The sequence below is a fragment of the Gopherus evgoodei genome, chromosome 1, assembly GCF_007399415.2.
Source record: "Gopherus evgoodei ecotype Sinaloan lineage chromosome 1, rGopEvg1_v1.p, whole genome shotgun sequence".
Lineage (NCBI taxonomy): Eukaryota > Metazoa > Chordata > Testudines > Testudinidae > Gopherus > Gopherus evgoodei.
In genome coordinates, this window is record NC_044322.1 from 130,572,157 (window position 1) to 130,593,395 (window position 21,239).

At 41.1% G+C, this 21,239-nt stretch overlaps 1 protein-coding gene across 5 annotated transcripts in view; it reads left to right on the top strand.

Moving 5' to 3' along the window:
* STS (steroid sulfatase) overlaps positions 1-21,239 on the top strand; it is a 182,845-nt gene that overhangs the window by 118,592 nt on the left and 43,014 nt on the right. For all 5 annotated transcript variants that reach the window (XM_030572287.1, XM_030572271.1, XM_030572280.1 and 2 more), the window contains 2 exons: positions 5,486-5,623; positions 16,231-16,390. In XM_030572287.1, the coding sequence (XP_030428147.1) occupies positions 5,486-5,623; positions 16,231-16,390 (298 nt within the window). The remainder of the gene's footprint in view (positions 1-5,485; positions 5,624-16,230; positions 16,391-21,239) is intronic.

Below are 21,239 nucleotides of genomic sequence, written 5' to 3' on the forward strand. Positions count from 1 at the left end.
CTTATATTCTAACCACTCAGAAATCTTTCAGCGTAACCTTAGCTCCATAGTCTTGGGCTCCATCAGCCAAACCACATTCTGGTCAATCAACTGCCCTGCAATAAAATGACATGTGCCCCGGGAGCATCTGCAGCCTTAGGGATTAACAGAACTCTTAACTTTTCCAGACCACAATTTTCAAGTGAATCTCTTCAACTGACAGTTCTGTCATTTGGGAGTAGTTGTAGAGTGTCACAAGTGTATACAGTGAATAATATCTGTGCCCTGAACAAAGGCATTTGCAACAAATTCATTATTGATTCAATAGAGCTATTATTTTTGCTTATTTCTCAGGGTAACCTTCCTTGAATGCTGCTGTAATGCCAAACTAAGTTTTTATTCCTTCCTGCAGTCATGGTGTCAAAACCTAGTCCCAGATTTGGACCTTAGCGTCCAAAATATGGGGGTTAGCATGAAAACCTCCAAGCTTAGTTACCAGCTTGGACCTGGTAAAGCTGCCACCACCCAAAAAATCAGAGTGTTTTGGGGCACTCTGGTCCCCACAAAAACCTTCCCTGGGGACCCCAAGACCCAAATCCCTTGAGTCTCACAACAAAGGGAAATAAACCTTTTCCCTTCCCCCACTCCAGGTGTTCCTGGAGAGATACACAGAAGCAAACTCCGTGAGTCTAAACAGAGGGACTCCACCCTCCTGGTTCCCAGTCCTGGAAAACAGAATTACTTCCCTCTCCCCCCAGAAGGAATGCAAAGTCAGGCTAGTAAATCTAACACACATGGATTTCCCCCTGACTTCTTCCTCCCACCAATTCCCTGGTGAATACAGACTCAATTCCCTGGAATTCCCCCCTAAAGAAAAACTCCAACAGGTCTTAAAAAGAAAGCTTTATATAAAAAGAAAGAAAAATACATTAAAATGGTCTCTCTGTATTAAGGTGACACTTACAGGGTCATTTGCTTAAAAGAATATTGAATAAACAGCCTTATTCAAAAAGAATACAATTCAAAGCACTCCAGCAACTATAGACATGTAAATACAAAAGAAAATATAGAAATCACTATCTGATCATTGTACTCACAACTTGGAAACAGAAGATTAGAAAGCAGGAAATAGAAATCACTCCTCATAGCCGAGAGAGCATACAGGCAGACAGCAGAACCAAGAACAAAGGACTCACACACAAACTTCCCTCCACCCAGAGTTGAAAAAATCCTGTTTCCTGATTGGTCCTCTGGTCAGGTGATTCAGATACTTCTTTCCAGTGAAAGAGACGTTAACCCTTAGCTATCTGTTTATGAGACATGGATAAGACTGATTTCTAACTCCAGTTGCCCTTCTGACACATGGTGTGTAAATTACAATTCCCTGCACAATTGAACCTATAGTCATCAGACTTGGCTTTAATTTGTAAGCTTCAATTAAATCTACAAAACAAACAAGTCTTAAAAATTTAGACCCAAAAATAATGTATTGGAGAAAGTACTGAACAATTGAAAAAGGAGGGTTGTGATGGAATTTGTGTTTCAACCCTATGTAGTGGTTGCTTCCAATATAAATATGTGTGTGTGTGTAAAATATATACACAGTTACACTTAGTGTAATATATTTATGTTATTGTTTTTCTTACCATTTTGAACACAACTGAGATACTGTATGTGTACAGCTGGGCGGGAACTGGATTTTTCATTTTGCAGGAAATTCCACAATTTCATTTTTTCCCCCCGATCTGGAATGGAACAAAAACAAACAAAGAAAAAAATTCCAAGAAACAGGAACAAAAATAGGGGATATCAAAATGTTTTGTTTTGATTACATTTCATTCCAATTTTGACCTTTTCAAACATAAAAAAATCTAAGCAAAACAAATTTTGGCATGTTCAGTCCAAAAATGTCAAGTGGGACATTTCAACACTATTAAACTGATGCTTATTTTAAAACAAAATTTCATCAAAATCTATTTTTTTTATATTCTGCTTTCAGTGGAGCTGACATTTTTCATCAAAAAATTATTTTGATGAAAAATTTCTAATCAGAGCTATGTAGGGCTCATATTAACACTAACCACATAGTTCAAACACCCTTTAGTGTGCCTTATCTTACAGTAAAATACATCTTATTACTTATTTATGCTCATTTATTTAGTGCTCATTCCAAAAGGTGTCAATGTTCAAGGAGAAAATAGAAATGCAAGTTCTGTTTTATTTTTGTGATACTTAATCTCCAACCACAGCAAAATGTGTTATTTGAAATACTGAAAACTTAGGTTGCTAGAAATAAATTGTTGTCATTTTAGTATTTATTAACCCTGCTGTAATATAATCAACCAAATGCTGACTTTGTTATTACCTTATTATGACCATGATTAAAAAATCCCATTGACGCCAATGGGAATGTTTTCATTCACATTAATGGGCTTTGGATGAAGCTCTATATGCAATTTCTTGCCTTTCTGGAATAGATACAATGTGCATGGTTTTGCATGAGTCTAAACTCAGTAATGATGTTCAGACTAGGTCATTTTTTATCCAGTCTACTTGCCAATAAATAAATACTCTTTTTTTTTAATGGAGTGCGTCGGAAAGGGGAGTTTCAGATGAATATTTCCTGTTTTGTCCCAGTTCAGGTAGAAAAATTAATATTGATTGTTCATGAATGAGAAAAGGAGGCCTAAATCTCGTGCTTCATTTGGTGTGCTTTTAATTATTTCTTTTAACATGATCTATTACATGGTAATAATTGTACTTTTTTCTTTCACATGCACATGGTGTCATACTCTGCAGTTCTTAAACTCTGGGGTGAGCCTCCCAAGAGACGCATGGGAATGCATCAAGGGAGGCATGAGGTGTGTCCTGCTTTTTTTAAAAAGAGCTCTGGCTATCAGCCCTGGGTCGCTGGAGCTCATGCAGAAGGACCGTACACATCCGGCAGGCAGAAATAAAGGGGAAAGCCAGAGGCCCGCCACTCGGGCTTGAGCTCTCATCCCCTCCCCCATCCTCCCATTCCCTCCAGAAGGTGGCTCCAGCTGTCAACTCTGGGGTGGCATCAGCAGCGCAGAAGTAAGGGTGGCAATGGGGCACTAAGTCTACTGTGAAAAGTGATATTGACAAATATCACTTTTCACATTACCACCCTTATTTCTGTGTTGCTGCTGGCGTGGTGCTGCCTTCAGATCTGGGTGCCCAGCCAGCAGCCACTGCTCTCTGCCTTGCCTTCACATCTAGGTGTTGGTATTTGTAGTTGGGGAGGGGGATGTAAATGAGTACAGACACAAAGAAGGGGACCCCATCAAATAAGTTTGAGAGCCACTGGTCTAGAGGGATACTAGTTCATTAAGAAAAATAGTTTTCAGATTTTAAATAGAAAAGTTTATTAGAGTAGGTCATCTTGTCTATCCTTCACTTTTTTAAATCATATGTACCCACACAATGTCCAACCTAACTTTCTGACTGCATTACCACCACTTTATCAGCAGACACGACAGTGTTTAGCAAGCACAACCAATGGAAAATTGCCTTTTTCTTTCTTTGGCACTTAGCCTACCTGCTACACCAAGCAAAATGACTTGTCAGATGGAGCTGCATGAGCTGTTAACCAAATCCCCCCACAACCCACCAGCTTTAAAATGTCAGACTTTGTAATAGATTTTCCACAGCTCTGTTGGGAAATTTCAACTCCCACCAAGTTTCAGAATTTATGTAAACAAATTCTCCTATTCTTATATAGCTACTTTTCTCCTGTTTTACAAACCAGAACAATAGACACTGCTTATTTAACTGGTTGTATCCCTTTAATGAGAGCCCAGTCATTAAAGTCAGTAGGAAATGAAGGCATTCAGCACCTTCCAGTAAGTGCTCAGTACATTACAGAACTGTGATTTTACTGAATTGCAACTTGCAAGGGGATTGGTGAGCAAAAGGATGAGGTAACTGCTTCTAAGCCAATACAGGTTGATAATGATAGAAAGCCAATATAATCTGAAAACTGTTTAAGTGGCCTCACTCCTGATGAAATGGATTCTGTATTTCTGGGATCTTGCATCATGCTACTTAACATGGTAGCTGAATGCTTTAGTTGAGGAACCAGTTTTTAGTGAGCAGATGAACAAATCAAAATAGCCCCCATATTGTCACTTTTCTTGACTGGTTAAGCAGAGAGGATGAGGAGAATGGTCATGGAGACTGAATTATCTTTATACTGTATGGATTTTCTGAAGAACCAGATTAAGGCTCATTGACAGGGCAGTGTTGGGAAGGGTACACTTGTGTTATTTGTGCTGTATCTTTTTCTTGGTCTGTTTGCAGTGACAATAATCCTACATTTCTTTCAGTACAAAAATGTACTTTAACATTAAGCCCTAATTCTCATTTATACTAAAGCCTCTTTACAAAACTTGAGCAGTGTAAATGAGTCTTAACATTGGTTTAAATGTAATTTACAGCCATTGCAAGGCCTGTTTACAGTGTCAGAGTAATGTGAAGAGCCCTCTGTATAAATGAAAATTAGGCCCAAAATATTTTGAAGTCTCACAACATATCCAAGTGACCCAACCAGGGGCGGCTCTAGACATTTCGCTGCCCCAAGCAGGGTGGCATGCCTCGGGGGGCGCTTTGCCGGTCACCGGGAGGGTGGCAGGCAGCTCCAGTGGACCTCCCGCAGGCGTGCCTGCAGAGGGTCCGCTGGTCCCGCGGCTCCAGTGGACCACCGGAGCTGCGGGACCAGCGGACCCTCCGCAGGCATGCCTGTGGAAGGTCCACCGGAGCCACGAGACCAGCAGACCCTCCGCAGGCATGCCTGCGGGAGGTCCACCGGAGCCGCCTGCCGCCCTCCCGGTGACCGGCAGAGCGCCCCCTGCGGCATGCCATCCCAACCACGCGCTTGGCGTGCTGGGGCCTGGAGCCAGCCCTGGGCCCAACTCTTTTTAAATATGTAAATGTACATTTTAAAACTTTTTCTCTAGTTTACTAAGAGTCTGTTCTGATCTGCCCAAGAGCATTTTTTCAACTGTGATTGATTGGCAGAGTTAGATAATGAAATCGTGTAGCTTCAAGGGGCACTTCTTCTCTGTACTGTTGCTCTTTTAAAAGTCCCTTATTCTAGCGCATGCGCTAGGTGAGCCATGCCTCTTCTGAAGGCTTCCATGTGTCAAAGCTCTAGTACATTGTTAGCTGTTCTTTGCATACTGTGATTCTTTCAGTTATGATCAACTTTTTCAAACTCCTTGTTATGGGGTCGCTGTGGAGCAGCCCTTTCCTCTGATGTGCACAAATCTTCTCATTTTATATGTCAGGAGGCCCTACAGCAATCAAGCCACAATCTTGATAGCAGCCAGCTCTGTGTGGTAGCCACCTAGTGTGCTCTGCATGGTGCCAGCTGATATATAAAATAATGTTTTTAAGGAAAAACATCTGAAACATTAATAAGGGTAAACATATTTATTTCTTTCAGGTTAAAAATAAAAGTTTAAATCTTTCTGTTTTGTTTTTTCAGGAAAGATTCTGGATGTGCTAGAGAAATGGAATTTGAATGATAAGACTCTTGTATACTTCACATCTGACCAGGGGGCACATGTTGAAGAAGTCTCTAGCACTGGAGAAGTCCATGGGGGGTATAATGGAATTTATAAAGGTGAGCTTCTTGTAATGATTTTTAGAAACATGTGTCAAAAATTAGCTACTTACTCTGCCCCATTTGTAATATGCTGTCAGCCCAAAATGTTCACATCTGGGTTCCTAACATTAAACTTCTAATGTCCAGAATCCTAAATCCATATTTAGACACCTAAACATAAATGGCCTGATTGTCAAAAGTGATGAGCATCTGCAGCTCCAGTGACTTTAGTGAGATTTTTGGGTGTTTAGCACTTCTGAAAATGCCTTTAAATACACCAGTGAGCCATCCAAAAAGAGATATCAGTGCAACAGGCTGAGATACCTGGTTGGGTAGTAGAGGAAAGGGGAGGAGCGAAGAGGTAGCTGTGTGTCATCAGAAATTGTAGCCAAGTGAGTGGGTGAAGTCACACAGAGAAAGGGTGTAGAGGGAGGATGAGGGAGCCAAGGACAGAGTCTAAGGAGACACCCATGGAAAGCAGCAGAGGAGGAAGACCCAATGAAAGAGATGCTGAAAAATACCAAAGAGATAGGAGGAGAACGAGGACAGGACAGAGTCATGAAAGGAACACAAGATTTCAAGAGGAGGGTATGATCGGTGGTGTCAAAGGCACGCAAATTGATGCTTTTCTCACAATACAGCTATTGAAACAATCAATGCGTACTTCAAATTCAAGAAATTCTGTGGCAGCTTGAGACCATCAGTAAGTTTATCTTATTGTAATAAAACCTGCCATCCATGAGATTGTGCTGCTGTAGAGGAGAATAGTGTTTTTAGCAAGATAAGGTGAACGTTAAAGTAGCAAAAAATCTAGCTGAACAGATGATCTTTTTCTTTTTGTTTGTTCATGTGTCCCTGACATGATGTCACTTGCTGACTCATTTCACTTCAAGCAATAGCAGTGCAAAATATGCAGATGGATTTGGTAACTCATTCAGACAAAGGGGTCATGATATGCACATGATTATAGATGACAAGTTGATTCTGGAGAAGGGGAGAATGAGAAGAGGAAGAAATGAAAGAGTGAGAGGGAAGAAGAGGAGGACCTCCCTTTGATATCACAGTCCCACTCACCAATATATAGCAGATTGAGAGGATGGGGGAATATTGGGTGAGGAAGAAGGTAAAGAAGAGGGACAGGGAGAGAACTGTTACCGTTCCACTGCACTGTGAAGTTTTCATTAGTACCAGCTGCTAAAACAGAGCCTGATTTTCAGCGTGGAAGTGGCAGGTACACGGCATCTCTGAAAAGCAGGCCTGTGATGACAAAAGTGAGCTTAACTTCCATCAAAATAGGAGAGAGATGCCTGGGTCTTGTATGGACAGGTTTAGATAGTCTCACTCTTCTCAGAGAAAATTTTGTGCAAATGGTTCTTTAATTTTTGTTTCCCTTCCTTTTTGGGTGATAGAGGGAGAGAATTGGGAAACCGGTTCCTAAACTTACTAGCTGTAATTTTATAGAGCAGGTAGCACATTGCTTTTGAGTATGATTTCAGAGAAGAAGACTTAGAGGGAGGGAAAAGAGGGTCACAGGAAGTAATAAAAGTGTAGTAGGGCCACCGTGTGAGGAAGCTGTATAACTTTAATGTGTTTATAAAGTGTGCGAGAAACAATCTCAGATATTAGTAGGGCAAAAATTGCAGCAACCACAGCTGTGGAGGTTACAGAATATACAAGGGGTCCTATTGTGCTATAGAGATTGACAGCTGAGAGAAATCTATCATTAACCTGAATTAGAACTATACTAATACTTAGCCCTTATATAGCACTTGCCATATTCAAAGCACCATAGACTTACACATCTGTAGCTGTAGGCATGCCCCAGTGAATTTGGGAAGCTCTAAAAATATTAGTGCTTTAGAATGTCAGACGTAAAATGGGGGATACAATCTAAGAAAGAAGATGAATACATCTGGAGAATGTACTTTCCTTTGGAACTTTCATTTAACACAGAGTATTATATTTATACTTATATAACAATGAATAATTTGAAACAGATCTTAGTTGAATCAATACGGATCTGATAGCAGCCTAAAGAAGAAAACAGACCCTTTGGGGTTTTTTTTCAATGGATTATTAAGTGATTTACAGATTCCTTTTAGGTAATCTGATAAATGCACTAATATATTACGGGTGGGAAGATAAGCAACTTAATAAAAGACATTTATAATGAAACTAAGATATTTAAAAGATCTCTGCAATCAGTTTAATTTACCCTAACAGATTGAAAATGTAGTGGATTATGTTTTATCTTTCACACTCTACTCTAAAGCCCCAAATCAAAAGGCATCTTTTAACATTAAGAAAAGTCATGCTTGATTGTTAAAAGCTCATGAAGGGAACGGACCATTAGACACATAACTAGTTATTTTTATGTGTGAAGACCCTCTTTACATACACAAATTGAGTGTGCAAGATCAGTGCACATTTGCATGACTGATCTTCTGAAAATCAGACCTGTTATGTCCTAAACTATCAGGCACTGGATGTTAATATATGTAGAAAATTAACTGGACAAAAAGCTATCCTTCTTGCTTTTGTGTATGTATATTGGAATTTAGCTCATCTGGTTAGAGGAATAGAAGTAATAGGTGTACTTTATGAGAGGGACATCTCAGTGTCTGTGCTGTGGAATCTCAATAATGTGCCTTTCTGTATATGAAAATGTGAACATTAATCAAACATCTGACTCTCTTATCAAAGTTGTAGCAGTCTATTCAACAGTAATTGGTTCTGCCCTAAATCAAAAGCTCACAACAGATCTTCACAGTTTTGAACTCACTAATTTATCTTGATGCACAGCCAGGTCAGTCCCAATAATAAAGTTAGGGGCTGTTTGGATGCAGTGTCTGGTACCAGCTAGCTAGATTGCAAAAAGGTGACGTCACTATTATTATTTCCTGAAACTTTGTGTTCTGATTATAGTGTGATCTCTGAAAAGCTGGATACAATGCAAAATTAAAACCTGACATTGACACTGTAGTTAACCAGCTCTTTGACACTATCAGCAAATAAACAAATCCTGCTTAAATCTTCACTGTCCTCCTCTAACTGCGTTAACCTGAATGTTGTTACATAATGACCTATAAATTTAAGGATTGCCATTAGACTCATGGCCCATCTAGCCCTGTAGCCTCTTTTCAACAGTGGCCAGTACCAGATGTTTCAGAAGAAGGTGCAAGAAAGCCCACAATAGGCACCTTTCATTATATCATTTTTGTATTTGGCACCTTTCAGTTTCATTGAATATCCCTTTGTTGTTGTGTTATGAGTCGGAGAAAACAGAAGATCTCAATATGCCTTCTGTACACCCATTCATGGTTTTGTATACTTTATCACGTCCTCTCTTGTCTTCTTCATAAAATAATCAATCCCAGACTGTTCAATATCTCATCAGACAAGAGTTTTTCCTATCCCATAATTGCTTAGTTCTTTAGACACCTTTTCTGAGGGACCTGTCAAAGACCTTTTGAAAGTCAAAATATAAGTGGAACATTTGCTCCCCTCTAATCCTCCAGTACAGTAGCTGAATGTAATGAGAGATTGCATATTTTTGCTAGCAGCTCAGCTACATTGGATTTGTACATTTGGATGTGGTGAGTTACTGGGGTTTTTTTTAAATTATTGATTTCTTCCAGCACCATTTCTGATTCCTCAATCTCTGAGGCTACCTCATCTTCATTACCAGAAGTGATTGGTCAAAGATAGGTATCTTCTCCAACGTGCTCTCAAAATCTATATTAAATCTCTTAATTTCTCTTTACTCGCTGGCTGCTGTAAATTATGCCCCTGTTTATTGGCTTTCCTAGAGTTAAAATTTCAAATATTGAAGGATATCTGTTTGGTTCAATTAAGTTCTTGAACCTTTCCATTTAGCCAAGGCAGTTTACTTCTGGACTTCCAGGTTCTGATTTTGTTGTGAAGTATGCAGACCTTCTCAGACATTGTTTTCCATTGCCATATATAAAGTCTTTACTTACTATACCTTTGACTTTCAGGGCCTTATTAACTACCGCATTTTATTGACAGCTCCTTTCTAAATTCTGTGTTACAGTGCCAATTCTTTGCAGCTTGCCTTTCCCTAAGACGTTTAACATAATTTTATTGTGGTAACTGAAATGTACACAGGAAAAGCTTTGCGTGGGCTAGCCTATTCAAGATATCTTGAATCCAGCTAGTTCTTGTAAGAATAACAATGGAGACAGCATAGTGTGGCTCTCAGGGCAGGTAGTACAAGCCAGATACAGGGCCTGGCTATGTACTTGGCTTGCTAGCCCACTCTCAAGCCAATGCTGCACTGCCTTCACTGCTGTATTCATGAGAGTTTGGATAAGCTATTCTGTGCACAGCTTTTGCTAGGCAGACATACATGCACTAATTTTGGTTTTGAGCTATGTGTGCTAAAAATAGCAGTGGCACTGCAGTGGCACAGACAGTGGGATAGGCTAGCTGCCCCGAGTACATTCCCACCAAAAACTCTTGGACTTAGGGTGAGTATCCAGCCATACCACAACACATGGCCATGCAGCTACCACTTCTATTTTTAGCATGCTAGCTTAAGGAACGCTAGCATGGGTTGTCTATCTGAGCCAGAAATTACACCTTTAGCTCGAGTGTAAAATACCCTACGCTGAGAATAGCTTTCCATTAGTGTGCTCTGGAGCTGTTCCAAGAAGCAATCACTTAAACTTCATTAGAAATGCTGCAGTGCTTCAGTATAGATTCTCACTACAGTAATGGAGGGGTTTGCCTGCCGGCATAGTTAATCCACCTACTCAAGAGGTGGTAGCTTAGGTTATGAAAGAATTCTTCTGTTAACCTAATACTGTCTATACTAGGGGTTATGTTAGCTCAGGGGTGTGGGTGTTTCACACCCCTGAGCAACGTCTTCTGCAATGTGATCTGCTACAGGGATAAGCTTCTTCATCAGTGTTTCTTAAAACTATTGATTAACAAGTTTTTGGGTTTGTTTGTTTTTGAACTAGCATGCAATCAATTTGACTGTGTTTATGGTATTTTTGCTGCAGAATTTAAGTTAATAATAATAGGTGAAAAACTGACCCTATCAAAGTCAGTGGTAGTTTTCAATTAACTTCAGTGGGCCAGGACTTCATCCCCTGTCTCTAATTTATTCTACTATTGTTCATCTGGAATGATCAAACCATCCTGACATTCCAAACAGAATACACTATCCTGAGCAATAAGGCTATTTGTTGAGAAGAGGCTCAGCTTTGAGGACAGCTTTCATTCACCATCTCTGTTTGTCAATTCTTCTTGTATGAGAACCGAGACAATTCAAGTTAAAAACAGAACAAAAAACAAAACAAAAAAATAAACCAACACTTTAGAGAACACTGAAAATAGATAAAGCAGAGGGGTTAGCAGATAGTCTTGCCATTAAAAATGGTGTTCTGTTTGAGACCAGAAATAGCACACATTTTATCCTAGATATTCAGAAACAAGAGTCCACTACAGGTGAGTAAAGTAATTCATTTCTGCTTATTCTCTCTTCATTCAAAAGAATAAATAGACTGAGGGAGGCCACTTCCTGATGTGCATGAGTAAGAAGAAAAGTTTACCCTGATTAAACTCCAGTGAGAGAGAGAGAGAGAGAGAGAGAGAGAGATGATTTCAACAGTTTTGAGAGAACCAAGCCCAAATATTAAGTCTGTGCAACAGAATCACAGAATGTCCTAATTCATCTTACATACAAACTCTATCCCAAAATACTTTACAAAGTTAAACAATAGCAGTCAATGTGAATTAGAGGTTTATGCAAGGGAGAAAAATATACATTTTCAATGGAAATGGAAATTTGGGATCTCTGTAGGTGACAACACAGAGTTGTAGCTGTACTTTTTCTGCACCCACAGTTTTTTTCTGAGGAAAAGGGGAATTTCAGCTATTAATCATAAGGCTTAAGGCCATAGTCACTCAGAAAGTGTAAACATCAATGTATAAAAATACAACCTGAGTTGTTTTTGTTCATCTTTTAAATACACTTTTAAAGAACTTTAAGAGAGAAAATATGTCTCTGTGTGAGAATGCATATCGCTGCCTAGGTGCTGCCAGCATATGGACTCATGGACTGCGCCTCCTCCTCTTTTCTGGTACTGCCAACCTCAAGAATTCAAAAATAATGAGTCAGGCCCTAAAATATCATGAGTTTTATTTTTAAATAATATGTTTGGGTTCTTTTCATTTGCCTCCTGGTTTCTGAGCCTTTAGGGTGCTTTGCATTTTCAAGCTTTTCTTTGCAATCCTAGGGCTGGAAACGTATCTTTTAAAAGGAAAGCTGAAATTCTCATGCAGTTTCTCAACTGAAGCAGCTGGAGTTTTGAGAAAATATCAAATATCACAAGGTTTGTGATCATATTATGAGAGATGGCAATGCTTATGTTGTCACTGGACACAGCTAGATCTGTATAGCAGAATAAATTCTGCTACATTAGCATCTAGTTCCCATGTTGAAACTACTCATTACTCTGGTTCAGTGGTCTATTCTCAACCTCCATAGGACTTAAACAGTTTGTCTGTTTCCTGAAAGCAAAATGGTGGTTGTGTCTGGGCAGAAACAAGTGAGGAAGTAGCCTGGCTGCAATGCACGGATGATGTCTATTCTTTTCTGTGTTTTCTTATACTGCACTTATCAGCATAGTATCTAAGTGCCTTCTGTCAGTGAATTAAGTAATGTGACTACACATATGTCACTTGTTCTTTGTTCCCCCATTGCTATGTGATTATGAGAAGGAAACGTCAAAGAAATGCACCTTGAAATTGGAGCAGAAAGCAGTGAGGTTTGTGATGCCCTTAGTTCCGGGAATGTACATTCCCCAGTCTTGGACCAGCTCCCAGAGAAAGTTCTGTCTCTTGTACAGATGAGCTTTATTTTTATCGTTGAGAGTTCCATTGTGGCAGAGGTATGTAGTTGTCAAGCACAGTCTTTGTCCCAGAGCTTTAGATGGTCTTGTTATCCTAGTCACTGCCCATGAAGTGCATTGAAGATAAGAACTGAGACCTTGAACACGATTGGATAATCTATGGGAAGCCGGTATAGAGAACGGTGGACAAGTCTGATGTGCTTATGGAAGCCTGTGTTGCTGAGGAGACAAGCTTCAGAGTTCTGAATTAGTCAGTGACTACTCTGAGGGCTTGTCTACATCAGAAAGTTGCAGCGCTGGTGAGGGAGTTACAGCGCTGCAACTTTGAAGGTGTACACATCTTCAGGGCATCACCAGCGCTGCAACTCCCTGTTTGCAGCGCTGGCCGTACTCCCATTTTGTCTCGGGTGTAGAGGATCCAGCGCTGGTGATCCAGCGCTGGTAATCCAATATAGACACTTACCAGCGCTTTTCTTGACCTCCGTGGAAGGAGGAAGCCTCTGGTAATCAAGCTGGTCTCCTTTCCCGGTTTGCTGGGTGGCTCCGGGAACGCGAGAGCAAACCGCGGCGAAGCGGGTCTCCTTTCCCGGTTTGCTCTCTCGTTCCTGAACCCCGAGCAAGCAGGTCTCCTTCCCTGCGGTTTGCTGGGTGGCTTCGGGAACGCGAGAGCAAACCGCGGTGAAGCGGGTCTCCTTTCCCGGTTTGCTCTCTCGTTCCCGGAACCCCGAGCAAGCAGGTCTCCTTCCCTGCGGTTTGCTGGGTGGCTCAGGAACGCGAGAGCAAACCGCGGCGAAGCGGGTCTCCTTTCCCGGTTGCTCTCTCGTTCCCGGAACCCCGAGCAAGCAGGTCTCCTTCGCTGCGGTTTGCTGGGTGGCTCCGGGAACGCGAGAGCAAACCGCGGCGAAGCGGGTCTCCTTTCCCGGTTTGCTCTCTCGTTCCCGGAACCCCGAGCAAGCAGGTCTCCTTCCCTGCGGTTTGCTGGGTGGCTCCGGGAACGCGAGAGCAAACCGTGGCGAAGCGGGTCTCCTTTCCCGGTTTGCTCTCTCGTTCCCGGAACCCCGAGCAAGCAGGTCTCCTTCCCTGCGGTTTGCTGGGTGGCTCCGGGGTACGCGAGAGCAAACCGCGGCGAAGTGGGTCTCCTTTCCCGGTTTGCTCTCGCGTTCCCGGAACCCCCCTTGAAGCCGCCCAACAGCGCTGCAGTGTGGCCACATCTAACACCACTTGCAGCGCTGGTTGTTGTAAGTGTGGCCACTCTGCAGCGCTGGCCCTATACAGCTGTACTAATACAGCTGTAACAACCAGCGCTGCAAAATTTTAGATGTAGACATGGCCTGAGACTGTGGGACTGCATGACCAATTGTGGCTGTGTATTGTCAACCAATAGAGACTTCACTGTGGCTGCAAACTCATAAAAATACTTTCCTTTGCCAACAAATATCACCTCTGGTTTGCTCGAGTTCAGCTTCATCCAGCTGTTCTTCATCCAAGAGCTAATCTCATCCAAGCAGTGGGCCCTCTTGATGATAGTGTTCATATGCATGTTAAAGGCATTTGAGTACATGTTGTTTGATCAGTTCACCAGTGGTAGCATGTAGATGTTGAAAAGGACAGGGGAAAGAGTTGATCCTTGTGGAGCTCTGCAAGCATCAGGCAGCAGTTCTGCCCCATTTGCTTCTTGGGCTCCTTTGTATATACTTAGAGGCAAAGTGCCCCTTCCCTGGGTGAGTGAACAGCAGATTTCTCAGCAGCTTTTCAACTCAATAATTCACAAGAACAGAGGAAGAAAATTTATCTTTTTTGTCCTACTTGCCCCAACTCTCTTCAGAAGTATTTCTTTTTAATAGGTCTACTCTTTTTCTTCCTCTGACACACTTGCCTCATTGCTTCCTCTGGCCACTCTGATTCTACACATTGCTTCTGCACAGGGCCAGCTTTAAGGTGTGCGGGGCCCGATTCGAAAGAGCTGCCACTGAAATGCCGCTGAAGACAGCAGCAGCGATTGATTGCCGCTGTTTCTGGTGGCACTTCGGTGGAGGGTTCAGGGCCTGATTCCCGGGTATCGGGGGAATCGCCCTAAAGCCGGCCCTGGTTCTGCACATGTCATTCTCTCTCCTTTGGAAGGAGAGTAAAGTTCCAGGTCCTCCTTCCATCCGTTATAATTTTTCATTGATATTTATCTTTTCAGAGCAAGTCAGGATACCACTAGTCTCAGATCAATGATTCTCATCATGATATCTGAAGTGGTGGGAATAATGCCCTGAGAAATAAGTACACAAACGCCAGCAAGGCAATTTGCCTTAGAGAATGTTGAAGCTACGAGGCCATAAAGCTTTCAATAGTGTTCACAGAACAGCAGATGGTATCCAGGAACTGATTGTGAATCTAGATGAAAATACATGAAGTGCTTCCCTTTTGTGAAAATAATCATGATATTCTAACTAATTGCCCGCTAAGCCCATGCAAAGGCCCTGTAGGATCCTCAAACTGTTATGAGATCTAGAGACCCTTTTTCATGAGTGAGCCCCTGGTTACCACCTTGGTCTGAAATTCTACTGTCCTTGTGGAAGTTGGTGCATCTCAGGAAGATCGATGCAATAGAAAACAGGAGGCCAAACTTCAGAAAACATCAATTTATCATCATAATAGACAATTCTAGTGGTGACTGTATCTGTAGCCCCCTGACCGGGGGCTATGCCATTCACATCAATGAATGCATCCAAAATATTAATCTTGTTTATACACTTAGCTACACTGGATTTCAGTAAACACACTTTATTCTGAGGACCTGGGTTGATCTGCCTGCTCTCAATCAACACCCACCAAATCACTCCTGAAAACTCATGTCATCTGAGAGCTTTGCCACTGACTTCAATAAGAGCAGGACTGATAAACTCTTCTGGTCAGGAACTTTTTCCAAGTTCATATATTCATTTTTAAAACACTTTGGAGCACTGTGCCTATCCATGGTACTATGTAAGCAATTAATTACAATATTTGATACCTTTTCCATATGGATTTGTGTCAATCACATCTCATTAAGTAATGGATAGGTATGTTGTCTGTATCATAAATATGTGCTGGACTTTCACATTAGAAAGAGAGGACTGGATGACTGGGGCAGTGATAGATATCATGCAATCTAAGAGAGGGAAATATGGGTTTGTAAGTTCTGTGTTGAATGCACTCAATCGGATCATTTGGATGATAGAATTATAATTGTTGTCACCTAAAAAAAAAGATCTTCAGGACATCCAGAAAGTGTTTGAAATCATTGCATATCTTCCTGATGTGTTTAATGTCAGAATTCAATACCAAAATCTTTTCCCCCCTCTATGAATCTGACAGCAGCAATTATAATAAAATGCTGCAAAACTTTTCCGGATGTTCATGCTTCAGACCTATACAAATCTATACTTTGACTTCTGGTTTGAATTCGTTCTGCACATGCCTTTGTGCCACGTGAACGAGGCAAAATTTTTATGAGGCATTATTTTTTTTCCTCCAGCTGTTCTTGCATTTCAGCTGTGTGTATCTATATCTATATCTATATCTATCTATCTATATATATATATCTCAGTCATATATATATGGAAAAATCAGCTGAGTAAAGGAATAGTACATTTAGTGCAAATAAAATAACCAGTTTGTGAGGGAGGCATGTAAAGAGGAAACAAAATAATGGTGTTTAAATGGCATTTCTGAAGGAGAAATTACTTTCTGTTAACGCCATGTTCACTCTTTCAGGTGGAAAGGCTACAAACTGGGAAGGAGGTATTCGTGTGCCAGGTCTTCTTCGCTGGCCAGGAATGGTACAGGCGGGTGTCCATATTGATGAGCCTACAAGTAACATGGATATATTCCCTACAGTTGTTAAACTTGCAGGGATACCATTACCCAAAGACAGGTATGTATACAGTTTCTTGTATTCTACACAGTATCTTTCATGGACACTTTCTTCTCTTTGCTAGCTTTTATGTCTGTATTTAGTGGGAGAGAAGCATGGAAAAAGTCTGGATTTGAAATTTCATTATTTTACCATTGTTTACAATAGTAAAGTGTCTTTTTCATAGCACTGTTGTGGTATATTTTCTAGCCATGTTGTGCATGAAGACAACGAAATCTTTTGGAGTGCCTTTTCTGAACTAGTTCATATAATTAATTTCCGTCTCCTCTTCGGTGATCCCTTGGCAAGTGATCCAGCCTCTCAACAACCCTAATCTGCACCACTCATATCAATGGGTGCTTTGTCCACCGAGGTAGTGTGACCTCCTTTGTAAAGTGCTTTGAGATCTATGGATGGACAGTTCTGTAAAAGAGCTAGGTACTGTTCAATGAGTGCAGGATCAGATTCCACGTTCTAGATCATCCTCCTACTCTTTGCCTTTAAACCCTCACCTGTACAAAATAATGAGTAGCTCTGTAAGAAACAGTCCTCTTCTTGCAGTTTTATAGTGTGAGACCAATGAGGCCTTCAAAGAAATTAAATGGATCAGCAGAATTTTTAGAATAGATAAATGCAGAGTATTGCAAATATATGAAGGTCACTGCTATGGAGCACATTCTGATCTGAGTTAAGTCACTGTAATGCATTGACTTTTATGGAGTTACACTGTTTTTACACCAGTAGAAGCTTCCTCTAAGGCAGGGTTTCCCAAACTTGGTTCACGACTTGTTCAGGGTAAGCCCTTGGCAGGCTGCGAGACGCTTTGTTTACCTGAGTATCTGTAGGTACCGCTGCTTGCAGTTCCCAGTGGACAATGGGAGCTGTAGGAAGTTGTTGGAAAAGCTGTTTATTGAAGAATATCCCTTACCTGTCTCCACTAGGCTAAAAATGATTTAGTTTACAAAGGATAAGCTGAGGATCAAAGGGAGATGCTAAATTTTACTGGAACCCAGGCCTTGAAAAGGGAGAGGGGTTGGGTGAGCTAAAGGGGCTGCCCAGAGAGTGTCAATGAGAGCTGACAGGCACACAAGGAGACACACAGAGATGAAGAAAGCATGTTGCAAGCAGGACAGTCTGCATCTCCCAGCCAGAGGTAGGGGTTGGGATGAGGAGAATTTACAAAGAAAGAAAGATTAAGGGTGTCATAAGCAGATGGTTAAGGGTTAATGCCTCTTTTACCTGTAAAAGGTTAAAAAGTTCACCTAGCCTAGCTAACACCTGACCAGAGGAACCAATGGGGGAACAAGATGTTTCAAAAGGAAGGAGGGAAGTTTTCCCTTTATTTAGAGTTTCAGTTTCAGCCAGGGTGAAAAAGATCAAGGAACCAGCTTCTTATCCGAGTAGTAAGTTTTAGAAAGGAATAAATAGGTTTATGTTTATTTCTTTGTAACCTGTTTTATGCAAATAGAGGTAGAATCAAATTGGGTATTTTTTTTTGTGTAACTAAATTTGTGCCCAGGGGAACATCCTCTGTGTTTTGAATCTGTTGTCTGTGAGAGTAGCTGGTATGCTAATCTCTCCCAGAGGATTTTCTTTTACCTTTCTTTTCTTTAATTAAAAGCCTTTTTCTTAATACCTGATTGATTTTTCCTTGTTTTTAGATACAAGGGGATTGGATCTGGACTCACCAGGGATTGGTGGGAGAAAGGAGAGGGGATGGTTAATTTCTCCTTGTTTTTTAGATCCAAGGGGGTTGGCTCTGGATCCACCAGGAGTTGGTGGGAGAAAGGGAAAGAGATGGTTAATTTCTCCTTGTTTTGAGATCCAAGGGGTTTGGATCTGTGTTCACCAGGGAATTGGTGAAGTCCCTCAAGACTATCCAGGGAAAAAGGTGGTACTTGAGGGTGGTGGCGGCGATACCAGATCTAAGCTAGTAATTAAGCTTAGAAATGTCCATGCAGGTTCCCACATTCACTATTTTTACCTTTGCTCAGCGTGCTATGTACCTATGGGTGAAAAAATAAATAATACTTTGTTTTGAAGATGCTGTTTTCAAGTCATTGATCAGCCATTGTCTCAGGCTCCAGCTGGAGAAGGCTTACGGGTGCCAAATTCAGTTGGGCCTGTCAAGTTAACACTGTTGGAAGACAAAGAGGCTGCAGGCCAGAGATCCAGTCTAAGGGTTATTGGACCATGTGGTTCTACCCAGAGTGAGGTGCAGGAAGAAAAGCCTGTCACTTGAGAGAGATAGAAAGGGGTCCTAAGTCTTAGCTTGCCCAATAACTGTAACACAAGGTATTGTGAAAAATATGAAAACAGAAATTAAAATATCTTATGTGAAAGTCTCCCACCATCCTGTAACTTCTCTGTGATCCAGTTGCCACTAATGCTGTCCTTGGTCAAGAGATGAAAGAACTAATACCCTGGCTATCACTTCTAGGGCACATTAGACTTCAAGGCTGCTAAATATTTTGCTCATCCAACTTCTCTTTAATGTTGAAAACAGTATGTTCTAATTTCCCTTCTTGGTCATGAGAGGTAGATTTAATTAGTTTGTGTTCCTGCCTTTCTTTTGATCAGTTCATAGGTGCTAGTATACAGTTCCAAAGCTGTTGTGTCCTTTCCTAAATACACTCAGTAAATCATCAGCAGTGAAGAAGCTCTTCTTTGAAGTTCTAGAGAAATACTGGTCTGTCTTCCGGTGCTCATTTTGGGCATGTAAAATGAATGTGTGCACCTACTTAACTAAACTCAGTGCAACTTTCCTTCTGTACCTCCTTGGAGGTTCTAGGCAAAATAATAAATACAAATAATAAAATAAAGCAAAATAAGACAAAGTAATTCAGAGTTAATACATCAAGCATAACTTATGATTACTTATTATTAGGCCAAATGGGATGCTTCTAAGAATAAGAATGAATGAGAGTGGCAGAATCTGGATCCAAATTTATAAATTGCTTTAAACTTCAGGAAATCCTATCCTGGTTGAAATCAATGGGAGTTTTGCCTATGATTCCAAAGGGGCCAGGGTCTGACCCCATATTTTCTTCTTAGACTTTTAAAATTAACCTTTGCTTAATGAAATCACTCATAATAAATTGATAGCCATTTCTCAGATCATTCATTGCCAGGAACTTAATCAGTGCAAATATCTTCCTGCAGAATTCCAGAGCAAATTGAGAAACATTTTTTGGAAGCTGCAAAATTTGGTTCCCAAGATCAAGTGTGAGTGTCTGATGTACTGAAGTTCTGGGCTAGATTATGTCACTAGGACATGGCCTTTACTAAGGAGAAGCATGTTGCTTCGTTGTCTCAGGACAATCCCAGAGAAGGAAATGTGGTTCAGGGGGTCACAATTCCCTCCCTCCTCTCCCTTTGCTCCTCAGGGAAAGTAATTTTCTGTGACCTATAGCACAAATAAATTAATACCTGACAACATGCCATATGAGCTCTGTTATGAGTTCTGTTGGCTGGTGTGATGAGGGGGCACATTAAAATCTCTATCCATTCCCCACCTGTCCCCCATTATTCTCCCCTACCTGCGCAGGCTAGTTGACTTGTAGCACCTCAACCCCTGTGTGGCGAAACTCAAGGCCAAGCTAGCTTTTGAAGGGGCATATTTCCCCCTATGCACCTGCACAGTCATCTTAACCATCTGAGATTGATTGGAGTTTATTAGTATTCAGTTATACAGCTTATCTGACACTATCCGTGAAATGATGTTCACAATTAATTATGACTTTCAAAGTGAAAAAAAAATGTAATATTTTCCATGGGGAAAATAGGAAGGAACATCACAACTGGCATCCAGAACTACTTTATGAAGTGACTATTTTTAACTGTCCCTTAAAACTCAAATTAGATAGCTGCAGAATTAGTTCATCATATGTTGTTAGAATATTCAAGCTAATCTGAGTTCCATAAAGCAGGGTCACTTTTTAATTTTACATGGCAAAAATGAGTACCAGCCGACACAACAGACTGGTATTTCTTCACAGCTCAGTGAGGATACACTCTGCTGCTGATGATTTATTGAGTGCTTGTAGAAACAGACAAGACAGGTATAGGATATGAAAAATTACAGGCTTGCCCTGGGACATCCATTACAAACAATCACTCTGTCAGATGCCTGGTGGTCTTGATGTGTGCAGATTTTAAGGACATAGATCTCATGCTCTCGGAGTGGACACTAAGCCCCTAGCAATGTTTTTTTTTTTGGTTTTGGTTTGGTTTTCCTCTTTTTCCATGATGCCCCCACCACCACTTTATCTGCTTTAACCTCTGCCATCAAATTGCTTTGTTGCCACCACAGTCCTTCTAGGTGAGGAGAAGTGGAAAGAACTACATGCCATAATTACTGTTCTACAATAGCTCAAAACAGGTTATTGTGACTAGCATGAAGCACCCCAGTGACTGGATCATTCACCAGCTGTCCTCTGAAGTCTTTCCAGCAAAAAAAGCCAACAAATAGCTTTAGATCTGGGAAAAGCTACATTTCAGAGAGGAAGACCCGAAAATGAGGTTCTAGGGTGGGAAATATAGCAGAGATCACCCCCTTCTGACTGAAGGCAGCAGGCCCTGGGGGATCAGGTAGAAAAGGGATTAATTAGAAAAGAAACACACATCCTTAGCAAAGAGGCTGGAGAGGGAGGGTAGCAGAAGCACTTTCTTCTCCTATCCTCATCCTTCCTTGTAGCAACCAAAAAATAGTTAAGGAACCGAATCAGGAGATTTTCACCCATGTACAATGTGTTACCTCTGAGTCGGTCTACATTTGATGAGTCATCACTGGGTTCTCACTGAGGCTATGTTTACACTAACATTTATGTTGGCAAAACTTCTGTCGCAAAGGGGTATGAAAAGGTCCTGC